At 42.3% G+C, this 18471-nt stretch overlaps 1 protein-coding gene and 1 long non-coding RNA gene across 2 annotated transcripts in view; one reads left to right on the plus strand and one right to left on the minus strand.

The window, feature by feature from the left end:
* Positions 1-3473, plus strand: part of FBXO28 (F-box protein 28) — a 33402-nt gene extending 29929 nt beyond the window's left edge. The window contains exon 5 of the mRNA XM_039530326.1: positions 1327-3473. Within this exon, the coding sequence (XP_039386260.1) occupies positions 1327-1721 (395 nt within the window). The 3' untranslated portion in view covers positions 1722-3473. The remainder of the gene's footprint in view (positions 1-1326) is intronic.
* Positions 1-18471, minus strand: part of LOC120400958 — a 31816-nt gene that overhangs the window by 4567 nt on the left and 8778 nt on the right. The gene's annotated exons all lie outside the window — the stretch shown is intronic.

Here is an 18471-nt window from a genome sequence, read left to right on the forward strand (position 1 = left end):
TGTGTAGAATATACGAACAGGCTCAGTCCCAACACCTTAGGTTACTAACAGATGTAGTAAAGTATCCATCACTTGGAGTCTTTAAATCAAGTTTAGATGACCTTCTAACATCTATGCTGTAGTTCAAACAGAAGTTTTTGATTGACACGGGAATCTAATTTAAATTCTATAGTTCCATGTAGTGCAGGAGGTCAGAGTAGATTACAGTGGTCCCTTCTGGCCTTAACTTGAACACAGATGAGACTTCTACTGAGAGTCTCTGCTAGCAAGTGTTTGGGGGAAGTGGAATGAACAGCACCCACTAATGGCATGAGCAGCAGATTGGAACATAGCACAAATCCCCATGGCTCAAAACACATAGGACACATTGATGTAGCCTACTATCTCCCCGTACCTCCACAGTGCTGTGATCTTTAACAACACTTGGTGCTTAAGGATTCAGTGTTCTCCTCACAATGAAATTGGAACTCCTTTGTTCAGCCTATGCTGCCTTTTTCCAGATTTGCCTTAGCTCTGTAGTAACATAGGTAAACTCATTCATATAGATTGATGCACTTGAGTTGTTCTAGGCTTGTGTAACCTTTCCAAAAAGGTGAAATTTTGCTTTAAAATTTTTAAACAAAACTTACACGATAGAGCTATTACAATCATGTCAATTTACAGTAGCTGCTATTGAAAAAAAATCACTTCTACAAGTTTCTTGAGTCCTGCAGGTCTTGAAGGAATAGATTGTGCACACTCAATAATGGCTACTGAATTTTCATGATTTTCCTCTTAACTGTCACTTGTTTAAAGAAACTCAAACATTACATCAAGCTGACAAATACAAAATATTCAGAATTAAGCTGAGTTATCTTTGGATCAGAGTATTAATTCCTTGATATTGCGCAGATCTCCAATGGGTGAGCTACTGTATGTCCTACAGTAAGTCTAGTTACAGCGGTGTCTAGTTTTTTGGCTTTGTGCATGTCACACCTTTGATAACTTCATTTAGTGGTTTAGAACATAATCTAACATTCATTTTTTTAGGCAAAAAGTAGTTTTTTTCTTTATTCAGGAAGTTGAAAATAGCTTATGCTTTGACCTCTTAAAATCTGAAACATTGGACATAATTGTATCCTAATTTATACCATGAGCAAGCTGACTTTCCTGTATATTGAATATCTGTAAATAGTATTTACATGGTTATAGTTTTACAAAACACTAATTATTCAGATTCTGGATTGGTCAACAGAATTGAACAGAGAGTATAAATTGGAGCACAGTTTGATAAATTTTGTTTAAACACAATGTAGAAAAAATAATCTTAAATCACTTTCTCTGAAGTTCCAGGTCCCTCTGCAGCCCTAACAACAATGCAGCTATTCTCCAAGCAAAACCCTTCTAGGCAGGAAGTCACCAAACTCCAGCAGCAAGTCAAAACGAATGGTGCAGGTGTGACTGTTCTAAGGCGGGAAATTTCAGAGCTTCGCACCAAAGTGCAAGAACAACAGAAACAGCTCCAAGACCAAGACCAGAAACTGCTAGAGCAAACCCAAATCATAGGTGAACAGAATGCCCGATTGGCTGAGCTTGAACGCAAACTGAGAGAAGTAATGGAAAGTGCAGTAGGAAGTTCTTCAGGTTCTGGCTCAAATGAGGAGTCCCTTAGGAAACGGAGAAAGGCAGTTGAATCCATAGACTCTCCTAGGAAATCCAAACGCCTTCGAAACAGAAAATAACTTTGGAGTAAATGACACCTCCAGAAGATTACACTGCTTTAGTAGCCCAAGCAAGTTTGCTTGTCTGGATACTGTGATTAGCAGCATGGTGTCATTTAGGCTGCTGGCTCTTCAAAACACCACATAGACTTGAACAGTAACTTTCTCTCATTGTTGAGACTTTTTTCCCTCTGCTTCTGTCTGGGTGGGCCTAATGCACAGGATCTTTATAATTTGCAATAGATTTGTACTAACCAGACCTGCTCTATCATGTTTTGAAGAGTTAACTTTTTTTCTGTGCAGATGATATGTGTTAAAGTAAACTTATTTGTGTTATGCATATATTCACATAAGAGATCTTAAATAAATCCAGTCTTGACTGATTAGAAAGTTAAGCTTACAAACAGATGTCCTGTTCACTTGAAGAAAAGACCCACTTTTTAAATCTTGTTTAAAAAAGTTGACTTTTTTGTTACAAGTGACCTTGTCTGGAATGTCTGAAAAGTAGTTAATACTTTTTGGAATCTATGTAACGAGTAAAAGTGACTTCTTACGCTACAGTATTGGCTATATATTTTTGTAAATTTATGAGCAAGGGACTTCTATCCGGCTTTCACACACACACATCCTAGTTCTAAGTCTCTGGAGCCATATTCTACATTTGCATGAATAGCTGCATGCATTGCTTAGTCAGCTCGCTAAAAGCACTTGCCTGGAGTTGCTCTTAAAACTCTGCTTTCCCAGAGTTGTAGAGCAATTTCTTAGTCCTCAGCCATAACTTAGCATCTGCTTTCAGCACAGCTGCTTTCTGATAGTGAGGAGGTCTTGAGACCGCTTGTCAACCAGTTGCAGGAAAGGAAAGTGTATTTAAGCAAGCCTAGTTGCTGCTTCCACTACCCGTAGCTTGCAGGTACTCTAGCTAAGCCAAAGCTTGAGAATTCAGCTGTTTTTGCCTATGGGTCCTCTAGTTCATAGGCCAAAATGAACCGAGTATTGGACAAAAGTTATCTGTTCCTTTAACAAAACAGGCTTAGTGGGACGCAGTTTGAGTGAAACATTGTATTATGAAAAAAAATTAAACTATTTCATGTTGTGGAAAAGAGCTCTCTGTAATACTTAACTATATTCTAGCTTTCCTTATCCTAAAAGGTAAATCACTTCAGATAAAAAAGCTTTAATTTCTTTTGCACTTCTGTTTTGAGCTTGTAACTGGAAAAGCATGTCTTGCACTGTTCAGTCTTTTGATTGGTCACTTTAACAACCTCAGAGTTGTTGTGTACAGTGATTATTTTTTTCCAGTTGTATATTTTTGGAACCTTATACAAATATCACTGTCCTTGTTTTATTTTAATGTACTAAACAATGTAGCTTTATCATTCGACTTATGTTTTCTTTTAATCAACTGCTGCCTTGGGTTTATATGGAATTAAATTCAGGCATCGCACTGAAAAATGCCACTTACTGGTGGTAGTTTAAGGTTTTGGAAAGTACCGTGGGTTAAAGTGCAAGTTCAACACTATTATATCTTCAATGCCTGTCCACGCAATGTGGTTCTTGTATTCAAATTAACCAAACAGAAATCAGATTTTGTTCTGTCAACTCTTTTGTGATAGTTGACTTTTTCTTTAAATTTTATTAATCCTAGGTTTTACTTCTTAAACACATTTAGCTCATATCAAATGTTTCCCATGAAACGTACCATCACAACTTAATGTCTAGTTTTTGGCAGAGTGTTTAATTTTTAAATAAACTTGTTTTGCTAGTTCAAAGTTATTTTACAATGGGTTGTTTCCTTAAACAAAACGTATTAGCAATGGGTAAACGTTCAGATATCACTCTGGAACAAAGTTTAATAGCAGATGGCCTTTTTAGCTGTTCTTAGTCTGTAGAACTTGGTTTTTGGACTGTAGAAAGGCCTGTTGGAGAGAACAGTTGCCAACAAAACACTTGAATGTTCCTTCATTTCTAAAAATTATTTTTGTTATTACAAAAATTAGCATGATTATCATTTAACAGGTATAATTACTCTATGCATCATGACTTGGTACACGTGGTTTAATTAATTTAATGGGCTTATTCCTTTAACGGGTTCTTGTTTAGAAAGATTTAACCACAAATAAAGAGCCTATACAGTAATTGCATTCCTTGAACAGGCTTGTTTATATACATTAGTTTAAGGTTGCACTAGTTTTAGTTTCTTCTGCCCTTTCCTATCATCAATTGCACAGCTTTTTCTGAAACTAATAGGAGTTTCAGGCTGATTAGCTATTAACATGCTAACTAAAATCAGGAGCAGTGCTGAGTTTAATCCATTGAGCATATGCCTATGCAGTAGGCCATTCGTGTTACCCATGGATCCTGTTTAGCAGATAGTTTTGCATCACGTTTATGTACATTAATGAATAATAATGAAGGGAAATAATGTTGAGGTAAATTTTGTGTCGATGGAGTAAACTTAAATCTTGCCTGATCAGGAAGCTTACTATAAACCAGACTAACACGGCTACCCCTCTGATATATAAACATTTAATCACTTGTTATAAACGGGAAATAACTGTTCTTGTAAAATAACTTCTTTCACTAATATCTTGTTGCTGATACTGAATTAAACTTGAAGTATAGGGAAAGTATTCTTAGTGTAAACAAGGTTATGTGAGTTTTCCCAGTATAGCTATACTGACAAAACCCTCCTGGTATAGATTCAGTCATACCAGCAGAAGCATCTTTTGCCAGCATGACTGCATCTACAGAGGTTTTTTTTGCCAGCGTAGATAAATTATTAAAACTCAAAAAATCCCACCCTTAACCAACATAACTATGCCACCAAAACTTTTAAGGGTAGAACTGGCATTAGTTGTGAATCATTCTTCTCAAGTCTAGAAAAGGCCAAAAGCTTTGTAACTAAAAATTGCATTTTTATGAAGTGCAGTTATATTTTTCTACTATTCAAGTCTGCAGTAGTGTGCATTTGGATATTACTGAAAACCAAATATATTACATAATGGTTCTCTTTAGCCAATTTTTTCATCTGGTATAAACGATACTAGGAATCTAAAGTACTTCCCCTCTCAAGTCAAATCATGCTATGAAATAGTCCCCTAAAAGACTTATCTTGAAAACCAAGAATTGTGTAATTCTCAGATATTATCAAGCTTCTTAGCTTCTTTCCAACTTATTTAACTCAGCACGGCTTAAGGAGAAACCTGCAACACAGGTGAGCAGTGGCCAGGTTAATACAGACTCTCATGAGGTGAGTGTTATACAATAGCTAAATATTTGTATATATTACTCTAATTCTCAATTTCTTTCAGGTTTCTTAGTCATTAGTTATCTAAGAACAAAAGAACAGCCACAATGGGTCAGACCTTTCCATCTAGTCCATTTTCCTGTCTCTGACAGTGGCCAGTACCAGAACTTCAGGAGGAATGCAAAGAATACAGCAGTTAGCATGATCCACCTCTCTCTTCCCCTCCTGGCTTCTGGTAGTCAGAGGTTTAGGGCAGCTCCGAGCATGGGGTTGCATCCTTGACCATCTTGGCTAATAGCCTTTGATGGACCTATCCTCCATGAATTTATCTTGTTCTTTTTTGAATACAGTTATACTTTTGGCCATCACAACATCCCATGGCAATGAGTTCCACAGGATAACTGTGGTTGTGTGGAAAAGTATTCCTCTTGTTTGTATTAAACCTGCTGCCTATTAATTTAATCAGGTGACCCCTGGTTTTGGTATTGTGGGAAAGGGTAAATACCATGCCTCTATTCATTTTTTCCACACCAGTCATGATTCATTAGACCTCTATCATATTTCCCCTTCCTCATCTCTTTTCTAAGCTAAGCTCTTTTCTAAGCTGCATCTTTTTAGTCTCTCCTTGAATGCAAGCTGTTCCATACCCTTGATAATCTTTGTTGCCCTTCTCTGAACCTTTTCAGGTTCCACTATATCCTTTTTGAGATGGGGTGACTAGAACTAGACACAGTATTCAGGGTGGGAGCGCACCATGATTTATATAGTGGCATTATGATATTTTCTTTCATTTTCTATCCCTTTCTTAATAGTTTATACCTTCTGTTAGCCAGAGGTGAAAGTAAGCCGGTTTGGTCTGGCGTACCGGCAAGAGCCGGTACGCCGTGCCAGACTGGACTGGCTTCTCCAGTGGTGATTGAAAGGGCCCAGAGCTCCAGCTGCTGCAGGGAGTCCTGGGCCCTTTAAATCACCACTGGATCTCCAGCAGTCAGGCTTGTGTGGGTATTTAAAGGGCCTGTAGCTCCGGCTGTGGCTGGGAGCCCAGCCCCTTTAAAGCACCGGCCGAATCCAGCTGCCAGAGCCCCAGGCCCTTTAAATCACTGTGGGAGCCCTGCTACCACTACCCCACAGTGGCAGGAGCACCAGCCCCTTTAAATCCCTGCCCAAGCCTGCCACCCCGGGATAGCAGTGGCAGGGCTCCCACAGTGATTTAAAGGGCCCGGAGCTCTGCCATGGCCAGAGCCCCGGGCCCTTTAATTCGCCCCAGGGCTCCCAGCCGTCTCTGCAGCTGGTAGCTCCGAGGTGATTTAAAGGCCCTGGGGATCGCAGCCACAGCTGGAGCCTTTAAATCTCCAAAGGCCCCGCCTTTTCCGGTTGAGGCCATGCCCCCACTCAGGACTCTGGCGTACCAGTAAGTCCTTTAAATTACTTTCACCCCTGCTGTTAGCCTCTTTAACTCAATGGGTCTCAAACTTTTTTTTACTGGCGACCCCTTTCACATAGCAAGCCTCTGAGTGTGACCCTCCCCCCGCAACAAATTAAACACACTTCTTAATATATTTAACACCATTATAAATGCTGGAGTCAAGCAGGGTTTGGAGTGGAGGTTGACAGCTCATGACCCCCTATGTAATGACCACATGACCCCGTGGGGTCCCGACCCCCAGTTTGAGAACCCCTGCTTTAACTGCTGTTGCACATTGAGCTGAAGTTTTCAGAGAACTATTCATAGTGACCTCAAGATCCTTCTTGAATGGTAATAGCTAATTTAAAGCCCATCATTATATATGTCTAGTTGAAATTATTTTTTCCAGTGTGCATTACTAAGCACTTGTCAATGTTGAACTTTATCTGCCATTTTGTTGCCCAGTCACCAGTTTTGTGAGATCCCCTGTATCTCTTTGCAGTCAGCTTTGGACTTAACTACCCTGAATAATTTTGTTATCAGCAAAGTTTGCCACTTTTCAACATATTCAATAATAACTGGAAAAAGAGTGAACAGCACATGTTCTAGTACAGATGCTTGAGGGACCCTGCTGTTTACCTCACTCCATTGTGAAAACCAACTACTTATTCCCTTTGTTTCCTATCTTTAAACCAGTTACTGATCCATGAGAGCACCTTCCCTCTGATCCCATGACTGTTTCTTTAAGAACCTTTGTTGAGAGACCTCGTCAAATGCTTTCTGAAAATCCAAGCACACACTATGGAGTGGATCATCCTTCTCTGCCACATACTTGTTGACACCCTCAAAGAATTCTAATAGGGCTACAGTCATCTGTTCAGAGTAGAAGGAAACTGAAAGCAGTGTAGTCCTCAGATTTTCATGGAGCAGCTTTTTTAGAAATATAGATACTGTGACTTTATGAAGAGAAGGTTGAAGCAAGTTTCCTATTTGAAAATAACAAATTTTGTAATTACTCAATTTAACACACACCATAAGTTTCCCCAAAAGACACCACTCTTCCAGAAACTGCATGATGCACCTTATTCCAGAATAGTGTGTGTCTGGGGAAGCTTCATAAAAATCAGAGGAGTTATAAAGTAACATTGTGTCAAATGTGCCTGAAACACTTTTGAAAATAAAGGCTTGTCTCTTCAAAATGGTATGGTATACACACTCCACATTTGTAAAGTTTGGATTTGCAGAGTAGTGCCTTTTATTTCTTTTTATAGGGAAGTCAGGGAAGAGTTCATTGTAGTTTTCCAAAGAGATGTAATTAAACAGCTTGTAATTCCACACACTGAGAGAGTGCTTAACTAGGGACCTACTACAGTAGAGTTGTAAGGAGCAGTGGCATGCTGGGCAAGGAAGCCCTGAGGACCAGAGCTAGCAAACACTTGCCTGGCCTACTGGAGGCTAGTAGGAGCTGGGAAACAAACAGTTGTTGTTGTTTTTTTTAAAACAGTAAATGATGGGCTATTTGTATTTTCCTCCTGATGGAAATTTAATCTTGATTTCTTACTGGGTTTTCAGGGCCGTCATGAAGAGAGTCCCTGGTTAGCAGCCGAGGTGGAGAATGGCAGTGCACAGCAGAATGAACTTTAAAGGGAAAAGATGGAGAATGTTATTTTTTTTCCTGTTAGGGCTAGAGCTGGAGCCAGAAATTCATGCAGAGTGCGTGAACAGAATAAGGTTATAAATATAAATTGATCTGTTACTGATTGAATTGTGTTAGCTGAGGGAGGGAGAGAGGAAAAATGGAGGAACAGGTAATAGCAGGGGATGTTGGAGGAAGAGATGAGAGGTGCAGGGAGCATGGAAGAGTGGACTAGAAAACTGGGAGAAGGACAAGGAAATGTAGTCTGATCAATATTAAAATTTTACGCCCATACAATTTTCTACCTATGAAATCAAGCATTCTGTTGCAATACGGGTAAAAGCTGTCACCCACCATGTACAGCCTTGCTCAAGTCTTCAGGAGGGAAGTCTTGCTATTAAGATGCATTATAAAAGACCTGATAATGAAGGGTTCCCCTCCTACAAACCTGTTTACCAACCTAATTTAAACTGACATGCATTTAAAAAAAATAATTTCAAACTCAAGAGTTAATGTTTTAATGGAGTCTAGCTGATACCATGAAGCAGCGAGGTTTGATTTGGTTTTTTTTTTACAAATCTTACACTTTTCTTTAAAAAAAGAAAAATTAAACTGATATGAAATAACCACTAAAGGATGCAGCCTATTCTCCACTGCCATATAATACCTAACCACTAGTTCGCCCCACCTAACTCATGCTAGGTATATATTAAAAGTTTTATCGTAATAGATATGTAGATCAGGGGGCTGATTAGGTATGATCACTGACTGACATAGTTGTGGCAAAAGCTCCTAATGTAGATGCAATTTATACCAACAAGTGCACTTCTACCTGTGTTGCTTATTTTGCTCAGGGGGAACTGGAGTAAGTTATACTAGCAAAAAACACAATTTTGCTGGTATAAGATCTACCACTCTAGCCGTGCTTTGTCGTTACAGTATACTGCTCCACCTTTCACTACCAAACTGCTCCTAGTGCAGACAGCACACCCAAATTCAACTTTGCAAAAGCATAGCTAAAGGTCAAAATATTACTAGGTTGTTACACATGGATTCTTTGAATAAGAAATGACATTTTATAATCTAGTCATGTTTTGACCTTTGCATGGATATTATTTCTTAATCTATCTGGAATTCTTCTTTATTACCTAATACTAGAATAGCCCTGTTCATTCCTTCTCTTTAACTTTTTATTTTAAATGTAATTTCATTTTTTACACTTCTGCAAGTTTTGGGTATGAAAGTTAAGTGTGGATGAGTGGCGAAGGATTAAATAGCAGTGAGGAACCAGTTGTATTCCTTAGCAGTTCATATCCAGATACTGTAATATTTATATTTTTAAAAATATTTTAAAACAGCAATATTGTTTCGGTGGTAGTTGTACTCCACTGAAACAGTCATAGTTTTACATGTAATCCTCAAACAAATCATGTTAGGATACCATGTAAAATAAGTTTAAATAAATTTACACCATCTTTTCAAACTATTGCATCATCTAGCTGCTGCAGAATCCTAATTATCCGTAGTGCTTGAGCAACAATATATTTGGATAAGTAAGGGTCAACAGAACACACTTTTAGTTGGATAGATAGGTAGGTTCAAATGAAAGGAATGTTGTCACCAGTACTAAAGTCGCAGTGGAGTTTGCTCTGATAAAATAGCAATCTTAAACATCTGGAAAAGCACACACATTGAATAGATAACTAAGTATTTAATTCAAATGAATGTCTCGTCAGCATGAGTCTATATGGGCTGACACACAGACACACACATTCTCTCTCTCTCTCTTTCTCTCTACTTCGACTGGCTTAAGTAAAAATCAGTTAAAATGGTTTAAACTGGTGCAAATGCCTGTGTGGATACTTAAATGTATTTACAACCAGGGTCGATTTGATTTAAATCACTAATCAGGAATACTCGATTTAATCATGGATTTCTACATAAAAGAGCATTCTTGTTGGTTGTTATAACCTTAATACATATTCTTCACAGCTCAGAGATAGATGTAGGTTTAATTTTTAGAAGGTACACACTCTACATTTTTAAAGTGATTTATTTTGAAAACTTTTCAGATTAGTTTTACAGCTATATCAGAAAATGAATGGCTGTTTGGTTATTTCATTTACCAAAGGTAATTGAAGCAGATATTTTTGAAGTCATTGGGAGGTGAACTATCTCCAATTCAATGGGTTAATCATTAATATTTGGTGGATTTTCTTGTCATGCTGTATTAGGAGAACATCACCAGACAGACATTTAAATTGTTTTATTTAACTAAACCAACAACGTTAAGTATTCTGGATTTTTTTCTTCCACAGCAAACATATAATATTTTAACAAAACAAGCATATGAATTTTTGAATTTAGTTATACATTCAAGTTTTTTATAATCAGGTTTGTTTTTGTTAAAATTGTTTTTAACTAAAATAGTTAAATGAAATATTTTAAAAAAATTAAATCGACTATGTCAGCCAGGTCAACATGAGAAACTTATAATATTGGCTTCTACAGCTGACTCAGTCATCTTCACCTTCATTTTCCTGTTTGTTCATAATCTAGAAAAGAAATACAAGCTTTCCTGCTTTTTCAGGTCCCAAAATATTTCTCAATTTGGAATGAATTAGTCCAAAGGAAGAAAATATTCTTTCTACGCCGGCAGAAGAAGCTACTGCTGTTAAAAGTGAGATTATCTCTTCAGCAGTCTCTGAATCCAAGTGCTTAAGTGACTTCCACCAGTTCACTGGTGTGACTTTCTTTAAAACATCATCAGCAAACACATGTTTTTTGAATGGTTCTTATTCCCAAGTTGGGTCTCCTATAATGGCACCAGGCCGTAAAAGTTTTCCCTTCTAGTGAGAGAATGGTATGGTAGATCTCAAATCAATGAAGGCTACACTCAGAAAGACCTCAAGACTTCTTGAATATGCTGCTCCAACAGATTCACTTTTGTTTCTACTGCAGGAGTCGGCAACCTTTCAGAAGTGTTGTGCTGAGTCTTCATTTATTCACTCTAATTTAAGGTTTCACGTGCCAGTAATACATTTTAATGTTTTTAGAAGGCCTCTTTCTATGTATATAATACATAACTAAACTATTGTTGTATGTAAAGTAAATAAGGTTTTTAAAATATTTAAGAAGCTTCATTTAAAATTAAATTAAAATGCAGAGCCCCCCGGACTGGTGGTCAGGACCCGGGCAGTGTGAGTGCCACTGAAAATCAGCTCGCGTGCTGCCTTTGGAATGAGTGCCATAGGTTGCCTACCCCTGTTCTACTGCCTGCCCCTCTCTTCTCACATTTATGTCTAGACTCCTTCTCCTTGTCCAGATCTATTCCGCCCCCAACAATCTTCTATTCATTGAAACTTTGCACTTTTAGAGAGAGGTAAGGGATTGACTCTGTGCACACAAATTTGCAGAGGGACAATAGGGTTGACGTCTATTATTTCTCACCTCTATATATTATTTATTTAAAAACATTTTTGCAGTTAACAAGCATGTTATCTCTGGAGTCACAAATCCACAGTTTGAGAACTGCAAAACGAAGCATCTCTGATGGTATCTTCTAGTCTGAGCACTGAGTCCCATTGGGTAGCTAGAAAGATTAACCTACATAATCTATACAGAAGTCCCTGGAACCCCATAAGATTGGGTCCCTAATCCATGAACTATTGGAAGTCGTTTACAAAACTTTTCTTAAACATTACATGAATATATTGTCTCATACTATAGAATTAGAATTTATAATCCATATTCCATGATGAGATACATTATAGCTCAAAGATATCTTAATTAAAACTATCTTTAGAATTATTGCTCAAAAAGCATTTTATCAAAAAAACTGATTTTTTTTTAAATCATTGTATCCCCAGGATAGAAAAGAGAAGATAGGTGAGATAATATTGACAAGTTTTCGAGATATAGAAGGTTACCTTCTCCAGAGCTGAGGAAGACCTCTGTGTAGCTCGAAAGCTTGTCCCTTCCACCAACGGAAGTTGGTCCAATAAATGATATTACCTCACCTCTCTCGCATCTGGGACCAAGGTGGCTACTACACCACCACTGAAATGTTTACTAACACTATGTCCCTCAGGGATCAAGGGATGCAAATGGCTTCTATGCTCTAGATACCTGATTGTGTTAATCATTAACACAATACATTGGCATAGGCGGCAGGTTTGTATAATTTTTGGTGGGGCCCAAAATGGTGGTGCCCCCCCGCTCCCGCCCTGTAAGCCGACATAAAATGAAGCTACAACGCGTCAGCGCCACAAGATTACAAGGGTCAATTAAAAGTGGAAAGTCAGAATCAGCACTTGCCTACTTCAATATACAGTATTATATTTTGTTGCACCTGTTGTGATGAAGTTGGGAATGTTCTTAATATTTTCTCTGAATACTGTGTGGGTGCCTCAGTTTCCCCTGCAAGATGCCAACTGAAGGTGTTGGGGACAAAGAGATCAGGTGGCCTCCTTGTCCGGAAGAGACACAGAGGCCAGAGGAGGGAGTGTCAGTTTGGAGCTGGCTGGGGAAATGGGGAGAGACTCAGAACTTGGTTCTGGGCTCCCCACCCCGCAAGATGGACCTGACAGAGGGGTTCTGTTTTCTGTACCAACAAGCTCTGTTTAAACTGTGTTCCCGTCATCTAATAGCCAGACTGTAAAACAGAAGGTTTGAGAGTCATATCTGACTGCGGAGTTGGGGTGCAGGGACCTCTGGCTGCCCCAGGACCCTGCCTGGGCGGACTCACTGCGGAAAGTGCATGGTGTGGAAGGGCATGCTGAATGCTCTGAGGTCAGACCTAGGAAGGTGTAAGCTTCTTGCCCTGGAGACAGTCTGCTCAGAGAGGAGGCTCCCCCAGAGTCCTGACTGGCTTTGAAGGAGTGGTTCCAGAGCATCCCAGCATCCCCTTCCACCCCATGCACTTCCCAGAAGTCCGCAAAGGCACTAACACTCCCTCCTCTGGCCTTTGTCAAGAAGGCTAACAGCATTTTGGGCTGTATAAGTAGGGGCATTGCCAGCAGATCGAGGGACATGATCATTCTCCTCTATTCAACATTGGTGAGGCCTCATCTAGAGTACTACGTGCAGTTTTGGGCCCCACATTGCAAGAAGGATGTGGAAAAATTGGAAAATCCAGTGGAGGGCAACAAAAATGATTAGGGGGCTGGAGCACATGACTTCTGAGGAGAGGCTGAGGGAACTGGGATGGTTTAGTCTGCAGAAGAGAAGAATGAGGGAGGATTTGATAGCTGCTTTCAACTACCTGATAGGGGGTTACAAAGAGGATGGATCTAGACTGTTCTCAGTGGTAGCAGAGGACAGAACAAGGAGTAATGGTCTCAAGTTGCAGTGGGGGAGGTTTAGGTTGGATATTAAGAAAAACTTTTTCACTAGGAGGGTGGTGAAACATTGGAATGGGTTACCTAGGGAGGTGGTGGAATCTCCTTCCTTAGAGGTTTTTAAGGCCCGGCTTGACAAAGCCCTGGCTGGGATGATTTAGTTGGGAATTGGTCCTGCTTTGAGCATGAGGTTGGACTAGATGACCTCCTGAGGCCCCTTCCAACCCTGATATTCTATGATACTCTAAACTGACCACCAAATTTAAGTTGCGTGTTTTTCCCGTCAGGTGAGGACTTTGGGGCAGGGCTGGGGATAAGGAACTTGGGGTGCAGACAGGCTGCCCCAGGGCTAGGGCCAAAGAGGACTCCCCTCCACCCTCCCTGGCAGCAGCAAGCTCCAGGGGAGGGACCCCTCCTCTCCCCCGCAGTTCACTGCACATGCTCCTAGGTCCCTCTCAGGTCCAGAAAGCCCACTCTCCTCCCCTATGGTGGGTACCGAGGGGGGAGGTTGCCATCACGTGTGGCCTCCCCTGCTGCCACCCCTCACCATAGCCTCACTGGGGATGGGGCTGCCCCTTGCCCAGCATGGTGCAGGAGTGGGGACTGCAGGGTGGTAGCTGGGGAGGGGCAGAGTATCACAAAATTCACCTAAGCCCCAGCTGCACAGGTCTAGGAAGCTCCCCTCCCCAGTGGTGTAGCCAGGTTCTAACATCAGGGGGAGCCAACACATAAAAAAAGATGCCAGCCAACATATCCAATTACTAATCAGGTAGTTCTATAACAGGCTGCCCTGGACCCCGTCACCCCCTGAAGCACAAGGTAGGGGTAGGCACCACCATGTTGTGCAACAAACACTTGACAAAATTACTGGACTTAGTGATGGACAATGCGGGCAGGTGGGTATTATGTCGTTCAATCATTCAACCCATAAAATTGCACACGTTTTGCCTCAGTGAAATTAAATATCCAGAGAATTACTGGGCCTGTGAGATGACCAGGGCTTGCTCACCTGTGGCTCCCCCTCCCTGTGCTGTGGAGGCACAGCCAGGCAGGTCTGCATCTGCAAGCAGGCACCCTGCCTCAGGTGCAGCTCCCATGGGCCCTGCTAGCCACTAGACTGGGAGCCTTCCGGCCAATGGAATGGGCTGGGCTGGGGGGCGGAAGGCAAAGGGGGAGATTGTGGGGAGCTTTGGAGGAGGGGAGGCAGTGGGGGAGGGGAGTGGGCTGGCACAAAGGGGAGGGCTCTCTGGAGAGGAGTGACACGGGCACAGGGGTCATTGGGAGTCTCTCGAGGGGGCAGAGGGTTATGTGGGTCTCTGTGGGGCAGGGGGCTGTGATGGGCGGAGCCAGCTGCAACCTGGGTCTGCTCTGCGGGGGGTGTTGCTATAGTCCCCTCAGGAAGCTCCCCCCATCCTGTGTATTTTATACCAGCCCCAGGGTGCCCATTGCTGCTCCTTTCCCCGCCCACGGCTCCATCTGTCTGTCCCCACAACCTCCCAGCTGTGTCTGTCTGTCCTCACAACCCCCCTGGCTGTGTCCTGGTGTCTGTCTGTCCCACAACCCCCTGGCTGTGTCCTTGTGTCTGTCTGTCCCACAACCCCCAGCTGTGTCTGTCTGGCTGCCCCCACCACCCCCGGCTGTGTGTGTCTGTCCCACAACCCCCCAGCTGTGTCTGTTTGTCCCCACCAATGCCCCCCCCCGGCTGTGTCTTTGCGTCTGTCTGTCCCCACCACCCCCGGCTCTGTGTGTCTGTGCCACAACCCCCCTGGCTGTGTCCTTGTGTCTGTCTGTCCCACAACCCCCCGGCTGTGTCTGGCTGGCTGCCCCCACCACCCCCGGCTGTGTCTGGCTGTCCCACAACCCCCCTGGCTGTGTCTGTCTGTCTGTCGTCCCCCGCTGTGTGTGTCTGTCCCACAACCCCCGGCTGTGTCTGTTTGTCCCCACCAAACCCCCCTCCCCGGCTGTGTCTCTGTGTCTGGCTGCCCCCACAGCTCACCGGCTGAGTCTGTCTGACAGGCACAGACCCTGCTGCTGCTCTGCTCAGGGCTCAGACGCTGCCGGTGGCTCACTCCCCCTCCCTGCTGTGGAGGCGTGGCCAGGCAGCTCCGGCACCGCCCCCGGCAGCTCCCATTGGCTGGGGTTCCCGGCCAATGGGCTGTGAGCCCAGTTGCTGCTGGGGCCTCTCCCGGGAGCTGCTGCTGCGGTGAGAGCACCCGGCATTGCGACACGGGGACCCCCCAAAGCACAGGGCCTGGGGCCCAAACATTGGTGGAGCTGGGCCCACCTTCTGGATTATTGGTGGGGCCTGGGCTCCACGGGCCCATAGAACTCGCCACCCATGGCCAGCCATACTACATCCAGTCCCAGGACCGGAACTGGAAAAACAACCAACGGCACAACCAGTGTCAGCACTGACTCCAGCGCTTGCAACTCCACCGCCAGAGGGCACCAACGAGCCTGAACTGGCAGAAACAGCAGACAACCCTACCCAAGAGGCTCAGCCAGAGCCTGAAATATCACCTTGTGCACCAGCGGAGAGCGGTCCACAGTCAACAGAAACAACCTCTTCACCTACATCGCTTCCAGAGGGATCAAGCCCAAGTCCACAGTCTATGGAGGAACTGGTGTCGCCAGCCTCAAGGGAACAGTTCCAGACTGAGCAGGAAGCCGATGACAGCCTTAAGACAGCTTGGGCGGCAGCACAGAGCAACCCACCGCCTCTCAGCTCTTCTACCCGATTCCCAGTTTGTTGTAAAACAAGAACTTTTATATAACAAGATTCTTTCTGGTGGACACCAGAAAGGCCAGAATCCTCAAAAACAGTTGGTAGTTCCAACTAAGTACCGGGACAAGCTCTTAAGCTTGGGCCATGACATCCCAGTGGTCATTCTGGGGTGAACATAACCAAGCACAGGTTGGGGAAGTCCTTCCACTGGGAGGGGATGGGCAAGAATGTTGCCAAGTATGTCCGGTCAAATGCATAAAAAGTGTTCTTCAATGTCAAATACCTTGTTGTTTACATACTTAGTAGTATATGTAATAGTGCATGTGTTTTGTTAATCTGTTTATTTTAAAGTTCTAGAAGGAAATCACCGCCAGTGTGGTTCCCCCACTGTCTGCGATTTGGGGGGCGTGTCATAAATAAACAGATAGTTAAGGGTTAAGGTCTCTTTTACCTGTAAAGGGTTAACATGCAGTACCTGATGACCACCTGACCAGAGAACCAATCAGAAACAACATAATTTCAAATCTCTGTGGAGGGAAGCCTTTGTCTGTGTTCTTTGTTAGAGCTCTCTTTGGATCTAAGAGAGGTCAGTCATGTCTCCAAGTTCTCCTGGAGTAGTTTCTACTATTTAATAGTGAGTATTAATTAGAAAGGCGGATTAGTCTTTTGAGTTGCTTTCTATATTTGCAATTGTGTGTTTGCTAAAGGAAATTCTTTATTCCTGTTGCTGATATTGCTTTTATTGAGAAAGGGGGAGGGGGAATTCTCTCCAGAGATTGATAAATTTAGACCCTGTGTATTGTTCCAGCTTGGTATCACAGAGACAGTTACTTTCTTTTTATTCTTTAATAAATTCTTTTCTTTTCTTTGGACTTGGTTAATTCCTTCTTTTGTGGAGATTCAAGGGAAGGGGAGGGGGAGGTGAGTCCCTCTTTGTGTTGAGTCAAGGATTTGACTCGGTGTAATCTCTCCAAAGCAGGCTGGAGAGAGGGAAGGGGGGAGGGGAACTGGCTGTTTCTCTCTCTCTGGTGAGATTCAAGGTGTTTGGATCTGTGTTCCCCAGGGGAAGTTTTTGGGGGAACAGGGAGTGTGTCAGACACTTAAAAACTGACTGGTGGCAGCGAGAACCAGATCTAAACTAGGATTTTTAAGTTTAGATAAATTCATGCAGGTCCCCACATTGGAACCCAACAGCTCCAAGTGGGGGTGAAACCTATGACAAGGTTCTTTGTGCTATTTAAGATCCCTAGCAGGATCTTGTAAGGGAATGAGACACCATAACTAGGGGTTTTCACACTCTGTGTGTGCTACAGAGATGGGATCTGAATTGTGACAGATATGACAATTTTCTGCAATATCCTTAAAAACTTTATTGAATTAAGTTTAAGTATCTTTGGAATCCTCTGTATTGAATAAAAAGTTTATGTATTATTGTGAACCGTAGGAAATGTTATGAACTTCAGCCAGGGGGCAGACAACAATGGACTTTTGGGACAAACAGTACTGCCTGGTTTTCTTGGGAATTTCTAGAGAGAGGCAGTCTGGGTTGCTGTTGATATCACAGCGTAGGCAGGGAAATGCGCAGCCTGGAAAAACCCTGGTCAGGAGGGAGAGAGATGTGCATCTTCTTGCCTGGTCTTTAGATTATGTATTAATTATACTGATTACTTAAGAATCTTGTTATCACTTTGAGGGTTGCCAGGTTCTTGCCCCAAGATCCAGGCCAGTATTATTCAAATTATTATATAGTTGGGAACCCTGATGTGCACAGTTGCAACACTCACACTATAGGAATTCTTTTATATTTACAAATATAGTTTTTAATACATTTAGCAGAGTCACAAGCACCCCAACTTACTAAAATAGAGATACTACAGAATGTACATCTGCCCATCCGTATACTCATACCATCTCCTGTAGAACAACCTGAAATGTTAGCCATTATCTTTCTCATCACCATCACCTTCTCCATCATCACCAGTGACCATCATTCTGGCACCTCCCAAGGACTACATCTCTCTCTCTCCAACCACCCCTAGGCTGGGATGCCACTTTTATAATATGTTACATTGACGCCACTATGTTTGATGCATATTTAGTAGTGGATTTTTCCCCTTTTCCTTATTTGTATTTCCTCACCTTACTAATGTTGGGATGTCTTTTTTCTATAGCTTAGTATATCAATGATCTCAACTTATTATCATATACATCCATTTGATACCATGGCCCTTTTGTGATTAGGTATCACATTTGTTATTTCTGCACTAACTGGCTATTTCAGTTCTTTCAAAGTTCCAAATTGTGGTGTACCTGTTTAGTTTAAAAGGGTATGAACTTAGGAAAGCCCCTATGCCAACCTGATTTAATGCATCCTCTATGTGAAAAGTCGCAGCGATACATGGACCTTATGCTTTAGCTC

The sequence above is a fragment of the Mauremys reevesii genome, linkage group 3 (assembly GCF_016161935.1).
Source record: "Mauremys reevesii isolate NIE-2019 linkage group 3, ASM1616193v1, whole genome shotgun sequence".
Classification (NCBI taxonomy): domain Eukaryota; kingdom Metazoa; phylum Chordata; order Testudines; family Geoemydidae; genus Mauremys; species Mauremys reevesii.